Raw genomic sequence first — 18,532 nt, forward strand, 5'->3', positions numbered from 1 at the left:
GAAGATTAATGTCTGTCTATGTCTATTTTGTGGGGCCTATATCACAAGGGGACATCAATTTCTTAGATGCTGTTTATCTAATGATGTCAATATGCCTTACTGGGCATCAATATCTTTGTCAACAAGTGCGCTAAGTTAAAATACTGTGAATTGTTGATGGTGAAATTTCCAGAATGAGATATGAGCCGATGTAACATATTACAAGCAACTACCATTATCAGTAACTGGCAAAATGTGCAGTCCCATCAAGGCCTATATTTACTTTCTCCAATGTAAGAGAACAGAAGCTTTAGAGACCTACTAACCTAGCTTGTGTAACAGTATTTCCCCCTGTCTCCCCATGGACACCCCTCCCCCTCCCCAGTATCTGCTCAAAAGTGTTGGGGAACCCCCAGAAGAGATTTAAGGGGTGCATGGAGGGATGGGGGGGGGAAGAGACCATTCTGTTGCACAAGCAGAACTCCGTGTACTGATGAAATGTTGCCTTATTGCCACATTGGATTCCACCCCTTGCCAATGTGGTTGTCAGTGACTTATATCTGCACTCTATTTTGGCCTGAACTGCCTACTAGTGGATCTTTTTTTTTTTTTTGGTAATCATAGGAGTAAATTAGACACCTATCAAGAGTCTGCATCAGGGGTTTCCATACTTGGGGGGCATATTTGCAAACCAGATACTGTCCTGGGCATGACACCAACACCACAACCTATTCTCTATTGGCTTCCAAAGAATGCTTCTTTCAAATCTAATTTCATCAGGAGCAGTGTGGTGTAGTGGTTAAGAGTGGTAGACTCCTAATCTGGTGAACCGGGTTCAAGTCTCCGCTCCTCCACACGCAGCTGCTGGGTGACCTTGGGCTAGTCACACTTCTTTGAAGTCTCTCAGCCTCACTCACCTCACAGGGTGTTTGTTGTGGGGGATGAAGGGAAAGGAGAATGTTAGCCGCTTTGAGACTCCTGCGGGTAGTGATAAAGCGGGATATCAAATCCAAACTCTTCTTAAAGAAGGCCTCTGCGAACCCTTGTACATCTGTGGCTATCACACTGGTGACCTACTTTTTGTGGAAAACAAGTCTTGGTCCCATTACTACGTATAAGAATTCATATGTAGGCTGGATGTGTCTGCACTGCTCTGAAAGTCAAGTGGCCAACTATCATGCATTACATACAAACATACCCCAAGCCAATCAGTTGTCATAGACCTCAACCATTCAAGATAATCCATTGGATAGCCTTTAGGAATTTAGCAGCAGTCAAGAGCTAACTGAAGCATCAGTCAATATGCAATTGGCTTGTGAGAGCACAGTGAGTAAAACCAAAAACCAGGCTACTGCAGCAGTGAGGATGATCATGGGATGGTGACAAAACTTGTGAACAAAGCTTGTTTTATGTGTGTATATATATATATATATATATATATATGCTGACTAGAAATAGTTGCCAGTTTCCTACAATTACATACATGGTTTGTGAACAAATATTTAACTTTTGCTGACCTCTGATATTCATCATTCATTATGCTGTGCTGGTGCTAGATATAGTATAGGAATAGTTGCAGGATAGATAGAACAAGGCAAGCACAATTACCAAAGCATTATTCAGCTGTATCCAGAAACTACATTGCTCCTAACATCACATGTACTAACCCTCAGTGATTTATGGAATAGTGAAGTTATTTCCCCTTCAATTCCCACTCCCCCATCTCGTCCATCAATGAGGCCATACTAAGGAATGGGTGGGGCCAAACCTGCTTTCCAAGCTTGGTTGAGCCTTGTTATCCCAAATTAATATGGACTCCAGGAGCCTGTATAGCCGGGTTCTATCTCTTTCTATAGATACATGCTCCACTGCTGAACCAGCTGGTTCACTGCATCAGTATTGATTCCGAGTTAGGTTTCTGCAGCAAAATCTATTGCATTTCCATTAGCAAGACTGCAAATGTTCAAAGCATAAAAGCTTCCATTTATATCTTTCTAGCTGCATACTGCGGAATAAATGCACAGCTACACATCAACTTGAAACATTGCCCTATTGGAAACACCATTTTGCCTTGCTGTCAGCTGTTGGGAAAGACTCTTTTTTCTGTTCCAAAATAAAAATGACTGTATTGCAAACCGAAGGGAAATTCATCCGTACATATCTGCAATGCACAAAAGCAAATAAAGCATCACTAAAACAATGAAAAAGGATAATTGATGGCAGCTATTTCTAGTAAATTTCTAAATGGGAGTGGGGTATAATGACACTTTGAATGCTATCATACGACACGTGTGTATACAGTATCACCTAGTTATTCAAAATGGCATAGTACAATTTTTTGCCATCAGCTGGGTAACTGCAATATTATTAATTTACTCTGCTGCTACTAATACAAGGAATTTAAGATACTTATCGTTCTGATATGTGACACCTTCTTCCAAAATATGTATGCACACCTGGCTATTTCACTCAAGGTCACGCATATACATATATACATATATGCAAGGTTATACATATATGATCTAGAAAGCGAGGATTCCAGTTTTCAAAAGTGATTTAGATATGTTGAAGCCTTTCTATTTATAGAAAGGCTCACACAGAGGCTGTGTAGTTAGGCATTTGCTTGCTTGATTTTTGCAGGTTCAAGTCTAATTTTGACTATATGCCTAAATTTGAAGTTTGTGTGTGCATCATAGACTCTGCCTTTCCTGAATCTTGTGTGGAGGGTTAAGGAAGAGACAGTTAATGCACAACTTCTGTAACAGTATGGAAGGGATATTTCTTTTTCTTCCTTCCTGACTTAAGACTGTTCTCTGGGGACATAGGGCAAGACGGAGAACAGCTGCCATTTGTTCTGTACAATGAAAAGGCAGAAAAATGATAATGACAGCTGCCCATTCTGATTCCCTCCTGGTCTTTTGGGAGTTGGGTGATGGTAACAGGGGTGTAGCTGGAGAAGAAAAAGGGGACTGTGGGTGATGGAGGATGAGCCCAGGGGAAATAGATGAAAGGACAGCCATACCCTCAATTCATATTTACCAGACTGCTTTTATTTCCTCTTTTATGTTTTCATTTTTCACTCCCAGGAGATCAACTAGGCCCACATGTCACACCCCGCCTTTTTAAACAATCAAGCATTAGTAGAATTAAAATATATACAAATGTAAGATCACATACAGATGTTACAATGAAAACATCACAGCACCAGCCCTTGTCATACCAATTCACTTGCATTTTGACTTTTACTGCAGTGAAGATACTTGTGAAAGGATGGCAAGGCAATGTAGGATGGCGCACAGACACTGAACTATCAAGTGTTATTTCCTCACCTTTTAACAAAGTTTAAACTTTAAAGCAACTAACAATATTATTATACAACAGAACAGAACACACTGTATTATGCTAACCTGGACCTTGCTAGGTTCGCAGAACCATTAATTACAGCAAACATCAAGCAAAATGGATGAAAAGTTCAAGTCTGTGATACTATGTGTAGGTTTTCTGGAAGTTTGTGCTAGGTGTCATTGACTATCATGTGAGACCTTGGCATCTTGGATGAGAAGACTAAAGATAACATAAAGATATGAGAAGAATGGAACAAGAGTGCCGCAATGGACATGGAATTATAAACATTGTTGGAATGCTCCAAATTAATGTGATGGAAAAACAGGGGTCTCAGTTATTACCCCCTCTCCCGACAGATTACAGCAATCCATAGTCAACAATTTCTGTGGGTTCACCTACGTAAGTAACAAAATCAATGGAAATGATGGAAAATTGCATCCTCCTTGTCCAGTTTCTTATTGATACATAATGTTGAGTAAATATCACAGTCTCTCTGCTTGCTGTCTATCCAACTTCGCTTTATTTGCTTTCACCCAGCCGAAAGCCAAAGGATCTTGACCCACAGCCCTAGATGGGCAACTATTAACTTTATTCCCGAATGCTAGTATGCTAGGAAACTTACCAATTCTGTTTTACAACTAGATAGAGGGGCTGGAGGAAGTTAGAAGGCGATGTTAATTGCTCTAATTGATTGCTTTGTCAATGCAATTAGTACGGTACTAATGCAATTAGTACCTGTAGGCTTCTGAGCCTAATTCAAAGTGGTGGTTTTGACTTTTAAAGCTCTTTATGCCTCAAGACCCCAATATTTTAAAGACCCTACCCAGAGTCATAGATCAACTTCTGAGGCCCTTCTCCAGGTCCCTACTCTGAGGGAGGCTTGAATGATAATGTTAAAGGAGAGAGCCTTTTCAGCTGTGGCTCTACTTCTGTGGAATGTTCTTCCCGTTGTGATCCACCTGGCACCTTCATGAACATCATTTTGGCAGCAAGTAAAGATTTGATGGACTGAGCTGATTATTTTCTATTGATACTGTCCTGCAAATTTTCTATAGCTGTTATGGGAGGTGCAGAGGGTTGTAAGGTGTATGGAAATTGTAATATTTTAGATGCATTTTGCTTTTGTCCCTATGGCATAATATATTTATGCTTGGAGGCCTTTCAGGTAAAAAACAACTAATGCATTTAAGTAATACACTTAAACTTATGCCACTCTAATATCTCTAATATCTTCCATAGGTACTTTAAATGCTTCAATTTATTTTTGTTTCCTAAAAAATCCTAATAAAATTATATTCTATTTGAAGGGAACAATGCATCTTAAATGATGCAGTGAACACCAATAAAGAATTTATTGGTTTCCTAGTACAATATTGAGTTTGCACTTTTTAATCACTGGTTATCACCTGTTTCACTGGGTTGCCAATGAATGAATATGGAAGACCAAATGAACACTGCCATAGATCAGCACTGACACTGATTGGTTTAGTAACAGGTGACATCCACTAATCTCAGACAGACTGCCTACATGTGAGTTCGAGTCAAGGCAAAGAAAGAAAATTTCTAGATACTCTAAATGACTGTGCCCTAGAACAGTTGGTCATGGAGCCAGCCAGAGGGGTGGCGACCCTGGACTTAATCTTGAGTGGCACCCAGGACCAGGTGTGATGTTAGTGTTGCTGAACCACTTGGGAATAGTGACCATAGTGCTATCAAAAACTGATATTCAGTTAGAATGTATACTGCAGATCAAGAAATGTACCACCAGAACAAAGGTAGTCCCTAGGTGGTTAGTGAACAGAGTCCACTAACAAAGTCCACTGTTGGAGGCAAGAAGACTTCCTTTAGAAAATGTAAGTCTTATCCAAATGAGAACCAAAAGTTAATATGGCTACATTTCACACCTCCTTGGCTGACTGTCTATTCTTAAGTTATCTGGGAGTAAGACTTGCTGAAAATAAGTCACACCTGCTGCACAATGATTACCTTTAGTGTTGAGTGAGTTTTACTGCTCTCAAACTTTGTACGGTTGTGAAAAGTCACCCTTAGCTCTGTTCAAGATCCTAATTCAACTTTTTTTTTTATCTTTACAATAAATAATCTATTTGCTTTAGATTTATTAAGTCTATTTCCCACCTACTCAAAAAGGCTCCAGGTGTGCCTAGAGCCTAGACTGGATCACAGCCATTGCTTCCTAAAACCTTGCAAGCTTAGATTTAGTTAGGCCTTCCCCAACAGTAACTTAAATAGGACTGAAGCTACCACTTTAAAAAGCACTGCTTAGTCCTTTTGCTGATCTTGCATCAAGGGGACTCTTTATGTAGTGCTGTTCCTGCTGGCCAACAGGGACACGAAGTCGTCTGATAGAAATTTTATATATATATATATATATATATATATATATATATATATATACACACACACACACACACACACACACACACACACACACACACCCACCCACCAACAGGGACACGAAGTCGTCTGATAGAAATTATGTATATATATATATATATATATTATACACACACACACACACACACACACACTGTGCCTTTCTGTTATTCATTATGCATGTGCAAAGAAACAAAGAGTCAGAATCTGGCAGGTAAAACCAGGTAGGGAGTGGTAGGTAAAAAGCCACTATCAAATATTTGGGGTGTTTGAAGCTAGTGATCAAATGTTGCACAGGAACTCCTTACAGTTCATTCAAATAGAAAATGAAAAAAGCTCAAACCTCTAATAAGCTCTAATAACAGGAAAAAAATGTTGACGATATAATACAATACAGCTATTACCACAGAAATGACTGCAGCGTCCTGAACATAACCATTATAGTAACGAAGGTGTTTTTGTGGGTTATGTGTAAAGCACTATTTCATCTGAGCATGATTAGTAATCATGAAACCAACTCATCTTCAAAGAGAGATTGCAGGTTATGGCAAGAATATAATGTAAACCATAGATACATCATTCAGATGTGTATATGAATATGCCCTATATATGATTGAGTAAAACACTAGGTTTTCTTTCCTATTTCAACAGAACCAGGGTGACATTTAATTTAGAATGAGAATGCATAGGGAAGAAAAGGGATTATTTCTATATTGAAAAAATACAAAGTGTACGGTACTAAAAGGTATGAGAGTTCTCGAGACAGCGGAGACAATTACTAGGATTGCTTCTCCCCCAGACTCCAGTACAGAGAAGAATCAATTAGCCCTTGTCAGACTATGACCTTGAAAGATAGAGCCCCAAACAGAATATGCTGAGTTGGATGAAAAGGAGAGGAGAGAATGGGATTCTGTAACCACAAAAAGTCTGGTTCAAAAATGACATGTCAGTCTCAAACTATGAACGATGACAGCACATATTTAGCCCTGAAGAAGTGCTAGTATGAAGCCTTGCAATCTTACTAGGAATAAATATCTACTTGCTTAAGTGCCCACCCGGCTCTTACAACCCACCTAGAGGATTAAATAAATAAATAAAACCCTCCCTTACCCAAATGACTTGCACTGCGTGAAATAGGTAATGCACATGGTAAGTGCAGAGCCATGGCAAGTATCTTGCAGACTTGCTTCCCCATACCAATTCTAGAGGGATCTTCGTAGTTCTAAAGCTTGTATTGGCTTATGCGTCTAAGTAAATATTCTTACTCAACGCAAACCGAAGACAAATCAGTTAACAAGTTCCTTACTCCTTCTGTAAATACCTATATATGGAATTTAAGACTTAAAGAACAAAACAGTTGTTGCAATCCTCCAAAATTTCCTCCACCACCTCCCTTCTGCAAATGTGGGCTGAGAGGAATGCAGATAATGATCTGCTGTTAGGCCACCTCCCTCCCCCCACTCCTCTCAAGAAACCCACTAGATGGGTGGGCTATGACCAAATTCTGTCTCAATTTCAAATTATTGAATTCATAAACTCTTCTCTGTTGTACAGAATGTTGCAGGCTGTGTATATGTTTGGTTTTGCTTCTTTACAGGTCTTTGTCATTTTGGTTCCTACGGGAAGCTGCTTTTTGTAAACGATGCTCAGTTTGCCAACTGCAGAGGAATGGCAACATTCTTAAGGAGAAAAAAGCTTGCTCTCCCCATGCCCCCCATCTACCTAAAATTGGTTAAGCTCAGTAAGTCAACGTGGCACATACATGACCAATCTTTGTTATACTAATCAACTTTACTTGCTCAGCAATCCGACAGACTATCATCTCAGGTAAGTTGTGCTCCAGCCAGTATTTCTGTAATGGATTCTCATGCCAAGGATCTCTGAAGGAGCTGTAATGTTGTGCCTTTTGAATCCAGTCTCAGCAGAATAATAATAATAATAAATTTTATTTATATCCCGCCCTCCCCAGCCGAAGCCGGGCTCAGGGAGGCTAACAACACTAAAACAGTGAAACATTATAGAAACATTATAAAAATTAATTAAAATCAAAATTGATGGCAACCATAAACTAAAGTTTTGTAAAGATTGCCAAAGGAGGGAGTCAGGTTGCGCCCTGACCAAAGGCCAGGTGGAACAGCTCTGTCTTGCAGGCCCTGCGGAAAGATGTCAAGTCCTGCAGGCCCCTTGTCTCTTGTGACAGAGCGTTCCACCAGGTTGGAGCCGCAGCCGAAAAAGCCCTGGCTCTAGTTGAGGCCAGCCTAACCTCTCTGTGGCCTGGGACCTTCAAGATGTTTTTATTTGCAGACCGTAGGTTTCTCTGTGGGGCATACCAGGAGAGGCGGTCCCGTAGGTATGAGGGTCCTAGGCCGTATAGGGCTTTGAAGGTTAAAACCAGCACCTTAAACCTGATCCTGTACTCCACCGGGAGCCAGTGCAGCTGGTATAGCACCGGATGAATGTGATCTCGCAGCAAAGACCCCGTAAGGAGTCTCGCTGCGGCATTCCTCACCCGCTGGAGTTTCTGGGTCAGTCTCAAGGGCAGCCCCACGTAGAGCGAGTTACAATAATCCAGTCTGGAGGTGACCGTCGCATGGATCACAGTGGCTAGGTCAGGGCGAGAGAGGTAAGGAGCCAACTGCTTAGCTTGGCGGAGATGAAAAAATGCCGCCTTTGTTATAGCTGCAATCTGCGCCTCCATGGAGAGGGAGGTATCGAAGATTACACCCAAACTCTTAACGGACGGTGCTGGCACTAATTGCACCCCCGCAAGAGATGGGAGTTGCCCCCTCAATCCCATATCGTCTCGTCCCAGCCAGAGGACCTCTGTCTTCGAAGGATTTAACTTCAACCGGCTCCCACATAACCATCCAGCCACAGCTTCCAAGCATCTGATCAGTGTGTCTGGGGCCGAGTCAGGATGGCCATCCATCAACAGATAGAGTTGGGTGTCATCAGCATACTGATGGCAGCCCAGCCCAAAACTCCGGACAAGCTGGGCGAGGGGGCGCATAAAGATGTTAAAAAGCATCGGGGAGAGTATCAGACGGCTAGAGCGAGTATGGCGGGGTGCCCGTGATGGAGCTTCACCTATGACATCTGCCCCCACCGCCATACCTCCCTCGCCCCTCCACAGTAGGAATCCCAAGCCTCATACTCGCCTCCATTTACAAAATATAAAAACAAACAAACAAAAAACAATTACACCAAAACAAAACCAATCCCCACCCCACTCAACAACCATCCCACCCCAACCCAAAATAAAACAAAACAAAATAAAAATACATGGATAAAAACCACCATTTATGGTGGTACAACAAAGTAAAAAGTAAAAACACTCACATTTGGACTATTATAATAACTGGGCAAGATCCACAGCTCCTGCAAATGGGTGTAGCTGCACTGCTAGCAATGGAGATTTCTCATTATACCGTTCAAATCATCTGGTGCATGAAGACTCAATCCTGAACATACTTACTAGACAGAAAAGTCCACATGAGCAAACATGCATAGGATTGGTCTGTAAATTAGTGGTATAACTGCTAATCTTTTTACATTTGACATACATCTGCCAGATATGACCATGTGGTCGATTTATGATGCTCTCGAAATAACATCTCAAAAGTATATTAGCAAAAAAGGGGGTGAAGAGGTAGGGAATAAAGCTTACAATGTTACAAGAACAAACAAATCAGTGTTCACCATTGCAGATCTCTGTTAAATATCATCACCCTCTCAAAACACACCCCCTTTGCATGTTTAATAGAAGTTCACTATTTATGTGTCATTTCAGTGATTTGCATTTCAAAAAAATGTTGGCAATTTTATTTTCCAACATAGCATTTTATTCTCTATAATATGTTAATAGCAAGAGGTTCAAGTGAAAGCTAAAAGCTTGTTCATGCCCATAGAGGAATAAAAGAAAAGCAAACTTTAGAGTTTAGATCTTCCAGTTTAAGCTATTTTGTGGAGCGTAGACACAAGTCAGTAAAAGGTGGGGTGAATTTCAATAAATTTGTTGATGTTTCAGAATGGGCAAGAATATACATCTAAACAAATTGATATTTTTTTGCCTCTAATGCTTCCAGGGATTTTCTTAAAAAACGTAAGTTATCAGGCTAAAAGCAACATCCTCCAAGCAGAAAATGGTTTGTTCTGATCCCAGATATTGGAACATGGCTGAAATTACTCAGTGGCAAAGGAAATGCACTCCACGCATGCTTAGAGTCTCTTTCATCTTTATCATTACACCACACTCCCCAAGACAGAGCTCCCAATATAAAGAGATTCCAGGGCTTATCCTATGGCAAGCTATTGCTCAAATTTAGCCATAAATGGAGGGGTTATATACAATGGTATACTGGGCCAGAGAGACACTGATGTAGTTCATATCTGTACAGGTTGGTACCAGGCTCTAACTGGAAATATAAATGATCAGAATTACTGACAAATTTCCAGAGGGATAGTCATGCTTGGCATCTCTGCTGTAACAGACTAAGAGTCTTGTCGTACCTTGAAGACTTCACTGATTTTATGGGCATAAGCTTTTATGGACTGGAGCCCAGTTCATCATATGCTAGGAGTGCAGCTCACATTCCATACATCTGATGAAGCAGTCTGTGGCCATGAAAGCTCATGCCATAATAAAATTGGTTAGACTTTAAAGTGCCGCAGGACTCAATTGCTTTTGCCAAATTAACAGTATTTTTTCTCTCTTTGCACTAACCAGCTAACTTAAGGGGAGGGAGTATGAACGAGTGTTGAAGGGCATAATCTGTCAGGGACACAAAAGAATCAAGATCAAAAGGGAGTGATAACAGTCATATACAATTCATTACTTAAATGGACCAGATGAACTGTTTGTAAAGTACCATCAGTTGAACAAAGTTATTGTTAGTATTACATGACTAGCACCCCCGCTTCCTCAAGTATCTCTTTTTGCAACTTTAACAAAAGGACAGGCTAAAGCTAATATCTGAGCTAACACACTCCTCTTTAATTATTAGCAAATCTGTTAGTATCAATCATATCATCACAATATGAATAATATTTAATATAGATTGCACCTGTTTTGTATGCATATGAACGACAATCTGCACAGGGAATAGGATCGAATGCTTACCTAGTTTTGGTGGAGCTGTTTGGATATTAGTTTCAAATTCTTGTGGCAGAGATGTTGTCGTGGACCCTTTCACTTCAGGTTCTATACTAGGTGGGGGTAAGGAGGGCACTGAAGAGAGTAAAAACTGATCCTCTAACTGGTCACCTCTAGATGGAGACGGCTTAGAAGCAACCTCAGGGGGAACTGGTGAACCAGAAGGCTGCCCTGTGACTTCAAAGTTAGCTACATTGGTGGGTACTGGAAAGTAAGAAGTATGCACTACAGATGGCACCCAAGCAGAGAGTGCAGTAGGATCCACGGCAGTCACCGGATCTTGCCCAATCCTATCTGGGTCAAGATGTGTTGGAGAATCATATTCAAAAATCTTGTCCACAAACACCCACTTGAGGCCAGCAATGCAGAGGCAGAGGCTGATCAGGCAAGCCAAGATTGGGACAATGCAGATCTTTTCAGAGTTGAGGCAGCCTGTCAGCCGCTCTGCCTCCAGACACACACAGCAAGTAGCAGCAAGGCCTGCTATTCCCTGCACCCTTGTGTCTGCTGTTTGATTCTCTGCTATGTCCTCTTCAGCAGGAAGCCCCTCGAGTGATGGAGTGGGACTCAGCTGGTTCGAGGGGTTGGGAAAACTCTCCAGAGTAGCTTCAGACATATTTAAGCATGTATTTCTTCAGTTGAGCTCTCTTCTAGAAGGCCTCAAAAAATCTTTCCATTATCACTAACAAGCAAGCCAAAAGAGGGGGGGAAAGACCCAGAGAAATCTTACCGGATCACAGCATAGGTATCAAGAGTTCAAGTGTCAGAACACGATCCAAATAAAGGGGGAGAAATCCTTCCAAATATTCAGAAAGGAGAAAAGAATCTCATAATGATTCAGCTCCTGCTCCTCCTCCTTGCTCACTTTTAAAAATTGTTGTTTATAATTCCTCTCAAGCCATCTCAGTTCTTCACGGAGCGAAAAATAAGAAGATTAAGGGAAAAGAAGAAGAATCTGAAATCCTGAGGAAAATTGTTTAAGTGAACGAAGAGCCCAGAGCAAGAGGCTGGCTTCTCACCTTGAGCATCTGAGGCGGGTGGCCGCTTAGATGGAGGAAAACACAGCCGTCATGCAGCAGGAGCAAAAGGAAAATCAGTAAGAACGGCAGTAGCAGCGGCGGCGGCAGCAGCAGCAATGACAGTAGCAACAGCATCCTGTTGTGCGAAAGAGCCGGCAGAAAGAGGCTGAATCATTACAGAGCAGCAGGTGCCTGCTCCCTGGGCATCACTGCAACCAATATCATTACAGAGAGATTCGAAAAGGAGATAATGGCAACTCTGTCCTCGGTCCTTACCACCTCCCTCTTCTTTGTCCCTCCCCAGTATTCCTTCCCTTTAGTTCTTCCCTTTCTTCTTTCCTTCACTCTGTTCTTCTGACATACAGATTCCCTCTGCTTCCCTTCCTCTCTCCCCACCCCCACCCCTCTGCAGGGCTGGTCCGAGTTAAATCAGCACACCCAGCAACGCAGGACTGCCAGTGACTTCCTATTTCATCCAATTAGATGGAGGAGAGGCCATAAAATCTAAGGGAGGAATGGAGGAGCCAGTTAGACTCTCTCTCTCTTTCTCCTACTGTGTGGTCACGAAAGGATGACAATCGATTAGAGCAATCTAACAAAGCTGCAACGAGGATGAGGGTGGGGAAGGTTGTAGGTGGCAGCCTTATGGGCTGGACTTAATGCAAAGACTGTCGGATACCCGATCCCTCCCAGGGGACATAGGCCTTTCAGCTGCAGTTTCTTTCTGCCTGCTACCTAGAGATAAAGTTTGCCTTCTCATCAGTCTAGTAAGTAGAATTCATCACAGGCAACACAATTATGATTTAAAGGACAGGGTTTGTTTGCTTTTGTTTATTTAAATAGAAGCTTTTCAAGCATACGATCCACGTGTTAGGCGGGTGGCGCTGTGGGTAAAAGCCTCAGCGCCTAGGGCTTGCCGATCAAAAGGTCAGCAGTTCGAATCCCCGCGGCGGGGTGCGCTCCCGCTGCTCGGTCCCAGCGCCTGCCAACCTAGCAGTTCGAAAGCACCCCCGGGTGCAAGTAGATAAATAGGGACCGCTTACTGGCGGGAAGGTAAACGGCGTTTCCGTGTGCGGCTCTGGCTCGCCAGAGCAGCGATGTCATGCTGGCCACGTGACCCGGAAGTGTCTCCGGACAGCGCTGGCCCTCGGCCTCTTGAGTGAGATGGGCGCACAACCCCAGAGTCTGTCAAGACTGGCCCATACGGGCAGGGGTACCTTTACCTTTACCTTATTTTGAACACAATTCTATATTAGTATTGCATTAACTGTGTGGGGGGAAAAATTGCTTGAAAAATACTATGTTTTGTCTTCCAAAATTAAAGAGAACCAAAGCTAAAGTTTATTCAGTTTGACATCTTCCACTGTTTCTTAGTATTTACAAACCATTTACTAATTATATTGAGTAAAATGTCATCAGCTCCACTATAGTCCACTTTCAAGGACTATAAATTTGAGTAGAAACCAAACACAATTAACTGGTAAATAAAATTCATATTTGGTTTCACAAATGGTCAAAGGTTTTCTATCAGCGAGAATTGCAACAGACCGAGTAATTCCTATAGATGGTTCATGACTTGCATGACAAAGTCATGCCAAATAAAACTATTTATATTTGTAAGAAAAGGAATTTTGGGATACAGACCTCACTGCCCATTGCCTTCTGTGCAGTTGTTTACACCAATAATTTGCATTTTAAAAAAATAGCCAGGGACACCATTTTTGGAAGGTAGCACCACACCATATCCTTATTATTATTCTACAAGAGCACCAGTGTTTCCTATGAAAAGTTACCAAAACAATGATTTTAAAATGTACATCTCTTTTAGAATTTCCTATTGAATATATTCAAGGGCGCGCATTTGTCCCATGCTGGGAATCTTGTCCTCCCACTTTCAGATCTCTGCCGGATCCATACTACTGAAATATATGCAATAGTTGTTCTCCTGATTTTGACTGTCATTTTACGTAAGATCAGAAGCAACGAAGTTATCAGGACGCCGAACTCGCCCACCCTAATCTTAGCGTTCGGTGCTATTTCAGCAAAATATTAAAATGCAGCTCTTCTTTATTGCTTCATATTGGATCCTTATTGCGCAAAAGAATAGCCTAAGTACAGCCATGGAAATGTAAGTAACATTTGCATAAAGCAGATTTATTGGCACTATAGGTGCTTCTTTGGAGATTTTGCAACCCAATGTGTCAATATATAGTGATGGAACGTGCTAGGAACCCTTAATCAGCAGCTGCTGGAGACTGAACACTGCATCAGCTTTCCTGGCACCGCTGAGCCTACTGCGTCTCTATGAGCTTTAATCAAGAGGCACCAGGGAGGAATTTTGGTTAATACTGATAATTCATCCACTCCAATGTAAGCCTGTAGAAAACAACATACCTTCCGTTCAATGCAAGCAAGCTTAACCACTAAAGGCACCAAATTTTTGAATGTTGAGCATTCTTTGCAGTAAGTGAATAAAGCAATCAGAATTCTTCCATGAGAAGTAGCTTAGCTTCACTTGGTTTCAAGGCTTTGGGGCCAGGGTGGTGAGTTTCTGCTTCCAGTGCTGTCCTTTCAATTTCCAGTTCAAGTAGATGAAAAGGCCTTCCAGAGTCGACTCAACCACCAGGTTGAGGTGGAGGAAGCGCAAGAGGCAGTGCTGCCACAGGTGCCACCCTCCCCATCGCTTCTGCCACTGGTGGAGAAACAACCCAGGTAAGGGAGGCTTCAGCAGCAGTATAGCAGCACAGCCTTCTGTTGCACAGCATTGCTTGCTTGTCTGACCCACCCTGAGGAGTGGAGAGAGACCACCTTAAGGAGAAGCCCTTAAGGAAACTGGGAACCTGGTGCCTACAGAAGTGTTAGGTGATTTGTTGGGTTTTTGTCATCATTCTTTGTAAAAAGCTATGAAATTTTCCACAAGGATCTGTCAGGGAACTGCCACCAGCTCAGAGGCGAGAGACAGAAGGGCAGTTGTGTTACAGGGAGCCTCCGAAAATCTTGCGAAGCAGTTCCTCTTCCTGCAAGGAGGAAATCCCCACTTCCAGTGGAGAAGAGGTGCAAGGACCAGAGGATGCTAGGAAGAGCCTTAACACTGAGCCTGAGCAAGCCGGAGAGGCAGGGAGCACTTCCTTGCCATCGCCCATCCTGCGCAGTAGTCTGAGGCGCAGGGAGGAGCGGAAAAGGCTGGGGGTGACGAGACTTTTATGTTGGGGGAGGTACAAAAACAGAGCACTCCCGGATTCTGCTAGCAATTGAGCCAGACATGAACTTACGACGCTCTTCACTGTAAATAGTTTGCACCAAAAGAAAGCCTGTAAAAGACAGGTCGGAATCTTGCCTGGTTACTCTCGAGCAACCGCAACAGCACCTGACAGGATCTGTGCCTTGGATAGGTATTCTTGTGATGTTGGCATGAACCAGCTCTGTGATTCTTCTGTACAGTATACTCATGTAAGCTTTAATTTGACTGTGGTTTAATGTGACTGTGATTCCACATGTTCTCCTGGTAAAAAATTAGGCAGTGAGCAGCATAAATAATAGCTGAAGTTTCATGTTTTTCCTGAACCTTAGAAATCAAAACCCTGTTCTTGAATAATGTAAGATAAAATCTGCATATATATTAGCCCAAGATTTAGGTTTCCCCACTCCTGATAATTTGGTAATTGAAGGCACACATTAGGGCAGCAGTAGGAAAGAAGAAAAATGAAGATTGATGAGTGTACACGTGATAGTTAGATGATGTTTAAGGCAAGGTGGACATGAGTTATATGAGAGGAATCCAAAGCTATGCAAAAGGCTGGCACCCTGCATTGCAAATCACTGACACCCTGCATCCTTGATAACTTGAAGTTTTGGTCAGTGTTTGGATGGGAGACCACCTGGGATTAAAGCTATTAAATGAAGAAGTCAGTGATATTAAGAAGAGGTGTACCTAGGGGTTGTTAAAACCACCACCCCATCAGGGATACAGGCTTGGGGGGCAGGGACAGGTACCATGCAAAAATCACTTATCAGGCTATGGAGTATATGACATATGTGTGGCAATAAGCTTCCCATCCATGCACTGTGGCACAAGACATGCACTTTTTTGCCCTTCCCCTTTGCTTCACCCACACTCTAGACCAGCCCTTCTCAACCTGTGGGTACCCAGATGTTGTTGAACTACAACTCACATCACCTCTAGCTAGCAAGGCCAGAGCTCAGGGATGATGGGAGCTGTAGTCCAACAACATATGGGGACCCACAGGTTGAGAACCGCTGCTCTAGATGCTTTGAGTACAGTGGTACCTTGGTTCATGAACTTAATCCATTCCGGAAGTCCGTTCTTAAACGAAAGCATTCTAAAACCAAGGCATGCTTTCCCATAGCAACGGGGGACTCAATCTTCAAATGGAACACACTCAACAGGAAGCAGAACATGTTCTGCTTCCAAGGCAAAGTTCACAAACCAAAACACCTACTTCCGGGTTTGCAGCGTTCTTAATCCAAGTTGTTCATAAACTAAGCTGTTCTTAAACCAAGGTACCACTGTACTTGGGTTGCATAAAATGCAGCAATTTATAATGTAGCTATTGTAGTAAAGTGATTTTTTTCAGGGGTGAGAAGGCGCTGATACAGCTCCTTGGTAAAGGTGCAAAAGACTCTAGTATGCCTCTGCTGTTTACTGAGATTTAGCATGGTAGGGCTGGACTCGGCTAGACTCCGCCTCCTCTCTCAAGTGATTGAAATGCGGAAGGAAACATGATAGTCTTAGCCATTGCTTCACAACCTTGCTTACATAAGTGGCAACATACAGAGAACTCTCACCACACTAAAAACTCATTGTAATCTATGGTTTGTGGACTGCAGCCACTGAATCAAGCATTTTCAATCTGTTAATAAGCTTTCAGTTTATAGAAGGGCATATGGCTTGTGGTGAAGAAAAGATTCCCAGAAAATACTGTAGTGTGACTGTCTAGTTGTTGATGATTAACTATGCCAGGCATCCCCAAACTCAGCCCTCCAGCTGTTTCGGGACTACAACTCCCATCATCCCTAGCTAACAGGACCAGTGGTCAGGGATGATGGGAATTGTAGTCCCAAAACAGCTGGAGGACCGAGTTTGGGGATGCCTGAACTATGCTGAAGAAAGCTCAAGGATAACAGAGAAGCTTTGTTAATCTCTAAGGAGCTGAAGTGGTTTTTTGTTTTGCTTTTGCTTTTCTTTGCTGTAAGCCAGGCAACTTTTCTGAATTTTTTTCTCAAATTATGTATGCGATTTTCTCCAAAAATACATAAAAAATATGTTCTATTTCTGACCCACTCTATAGTGACTGTTCTCGGTGGAACAAAGTACAGTCTTGCAAATCCACAATTTTACTAGCATGTCTGCCTCCCTCCTATGTGTGTGTGTGTGTGTGTGTGTGAGAGAGAGAGAGAGAGAGAGAGAGAGAGAGATTAGAATTAAGCCATCTTTCATTTACAAAAGCATCCTTGCATGATTGCTCAGACATGATTCTCTTGCCCTAGGGTTATCAGGGCTCTGCTATCCCATCTCATCTGCACAGCAGCCTTTTGAGCAACCTCCACATACTTCACTCTTTCAATCTTTTCTCCTGTCAGCCCCTGCAGCCTATGCATCATTTCAGTCAGTTTGTTCTGAATCAGTTCTGCTTTACTAACATCAGTTTGGTACTGAACGGAACTGAATAAAGCATGGCAAGGACCCTCTCACTAGAAAGCGTTTCTCCTTCATGGAGAGCACGTGTTGCGGTGGGGGCCGCCAGGACACTCCAAAGTTGGGGGCGGGCTAATTGATCGTTGGCCACTGATGCGATTGGGGCTTCCCTTGTTGTTGGGAAGAAGTTAATGTTGCCATTTGTTGATTGACAGCCAGAAATGCTAAAACTCCTTGCACGAGGCTAGGGCTTCCTCTTTTCAACTGTGCATCGGATTGCCCGTTCCTCCCTCCCTCCCTCCCTAGAATTAGGGTTGTTCGCTTTGACCTTGCTATGCCTGTCATGGGGTCGTCTGCTCTTGGGGCAGGGGCCCAGTAGGAATTTTGTCCATCTGGCTGTTTGGCTGGGGCCATTTGGTTTTTGCCTACTGCGTGGCAAATCGTCACAACTTGTAAGGTTGCAGTTAGGCATTGGTTTATGTTTGGTTGGTTGAGGGGCATGGATTGGCTGCCGCAAGGAATTCCGTTAAAGGAATCAGGGGCTAACTATTGCTTGTCCACCCTGTCAAGGGGGCTCGGGCCACTGCAAGAGCTCCTGGCTGCATTTGGGGTGGGCTGAGGGCAGGTTCCCTGCTCCGTCGCTACCCCCAAGTGTATTCCCCTATTCTGACTTTCGCATCGTGCGGAATGTCAGTCTGTCCCCCATGGTGGGGGCAGATAGTCGCAACCAATGCCTAAGCAACCACTCACAAATTTGTATTTTAATAAAGTTGTGGCCAAAATTATGCCAAAAATCTTAAACAAAAACTTCTGTGTGATGTGTGAGTTATTGGGGTGGCCCTGGGGACCTCGACACACAAACTACTTCCAGAGACCATGACTGAATGCAACCTCAGAACCACATGTTCACTTTAAAACAAAACTCCATCCTTGAGTCGCATTCTGTACAATTGCCACCAGTTATTAACACTGGCATTTGGCATAGCC

At 42.8% G+C, this 18,532-nt stretch overlaps 1 protein-coding gene across 8 annotated transcripts in view; it reads right to left on the minus strand.

Moving 5' to 3' along the window:
• Positions 1-18,532, minus strand: part of NRG1 (neuregulin 1) — a 521,720-nt gene that overhangs the window by 80,405 nt on the left and 422,783 nt on the right. Inside the window, exon 1 of one of the 8 annotated variants that reach the window (XM_079959488.1) lies at positions 10,838-12,439. The exons of 5 other annotated variants lie outside the window; for them this stretch is intronic. In XM_079959488.1, coding sequence (XP_079815614.1) covers positions 10,838-11,486 — 649 coding nt within the window. In that variant the 5' untranslated portion in view covers positions 11,487-12,439. Of the gene's footprint in view, positions 1-10,837; positions 12,448-18,532 lie in introns of those variants that run through there. 2 more of the 8 variants (XM_079959482.1, XM_079959484.1) reach the window with 2 other exon arrangements.

The sequence above is a fragment of the Podarcis cretensis genome, assembly GCF_951804945.1.
Source record: "Podarcis cretensis genome assembly, chromosome: 17".
Classification (NCBI taxonomy): Eukaryota; Metazoa; Chordata; class Lepidosauria; order Squamata; family Lacertidae; genus Podarcis; species Podarcis cretensis.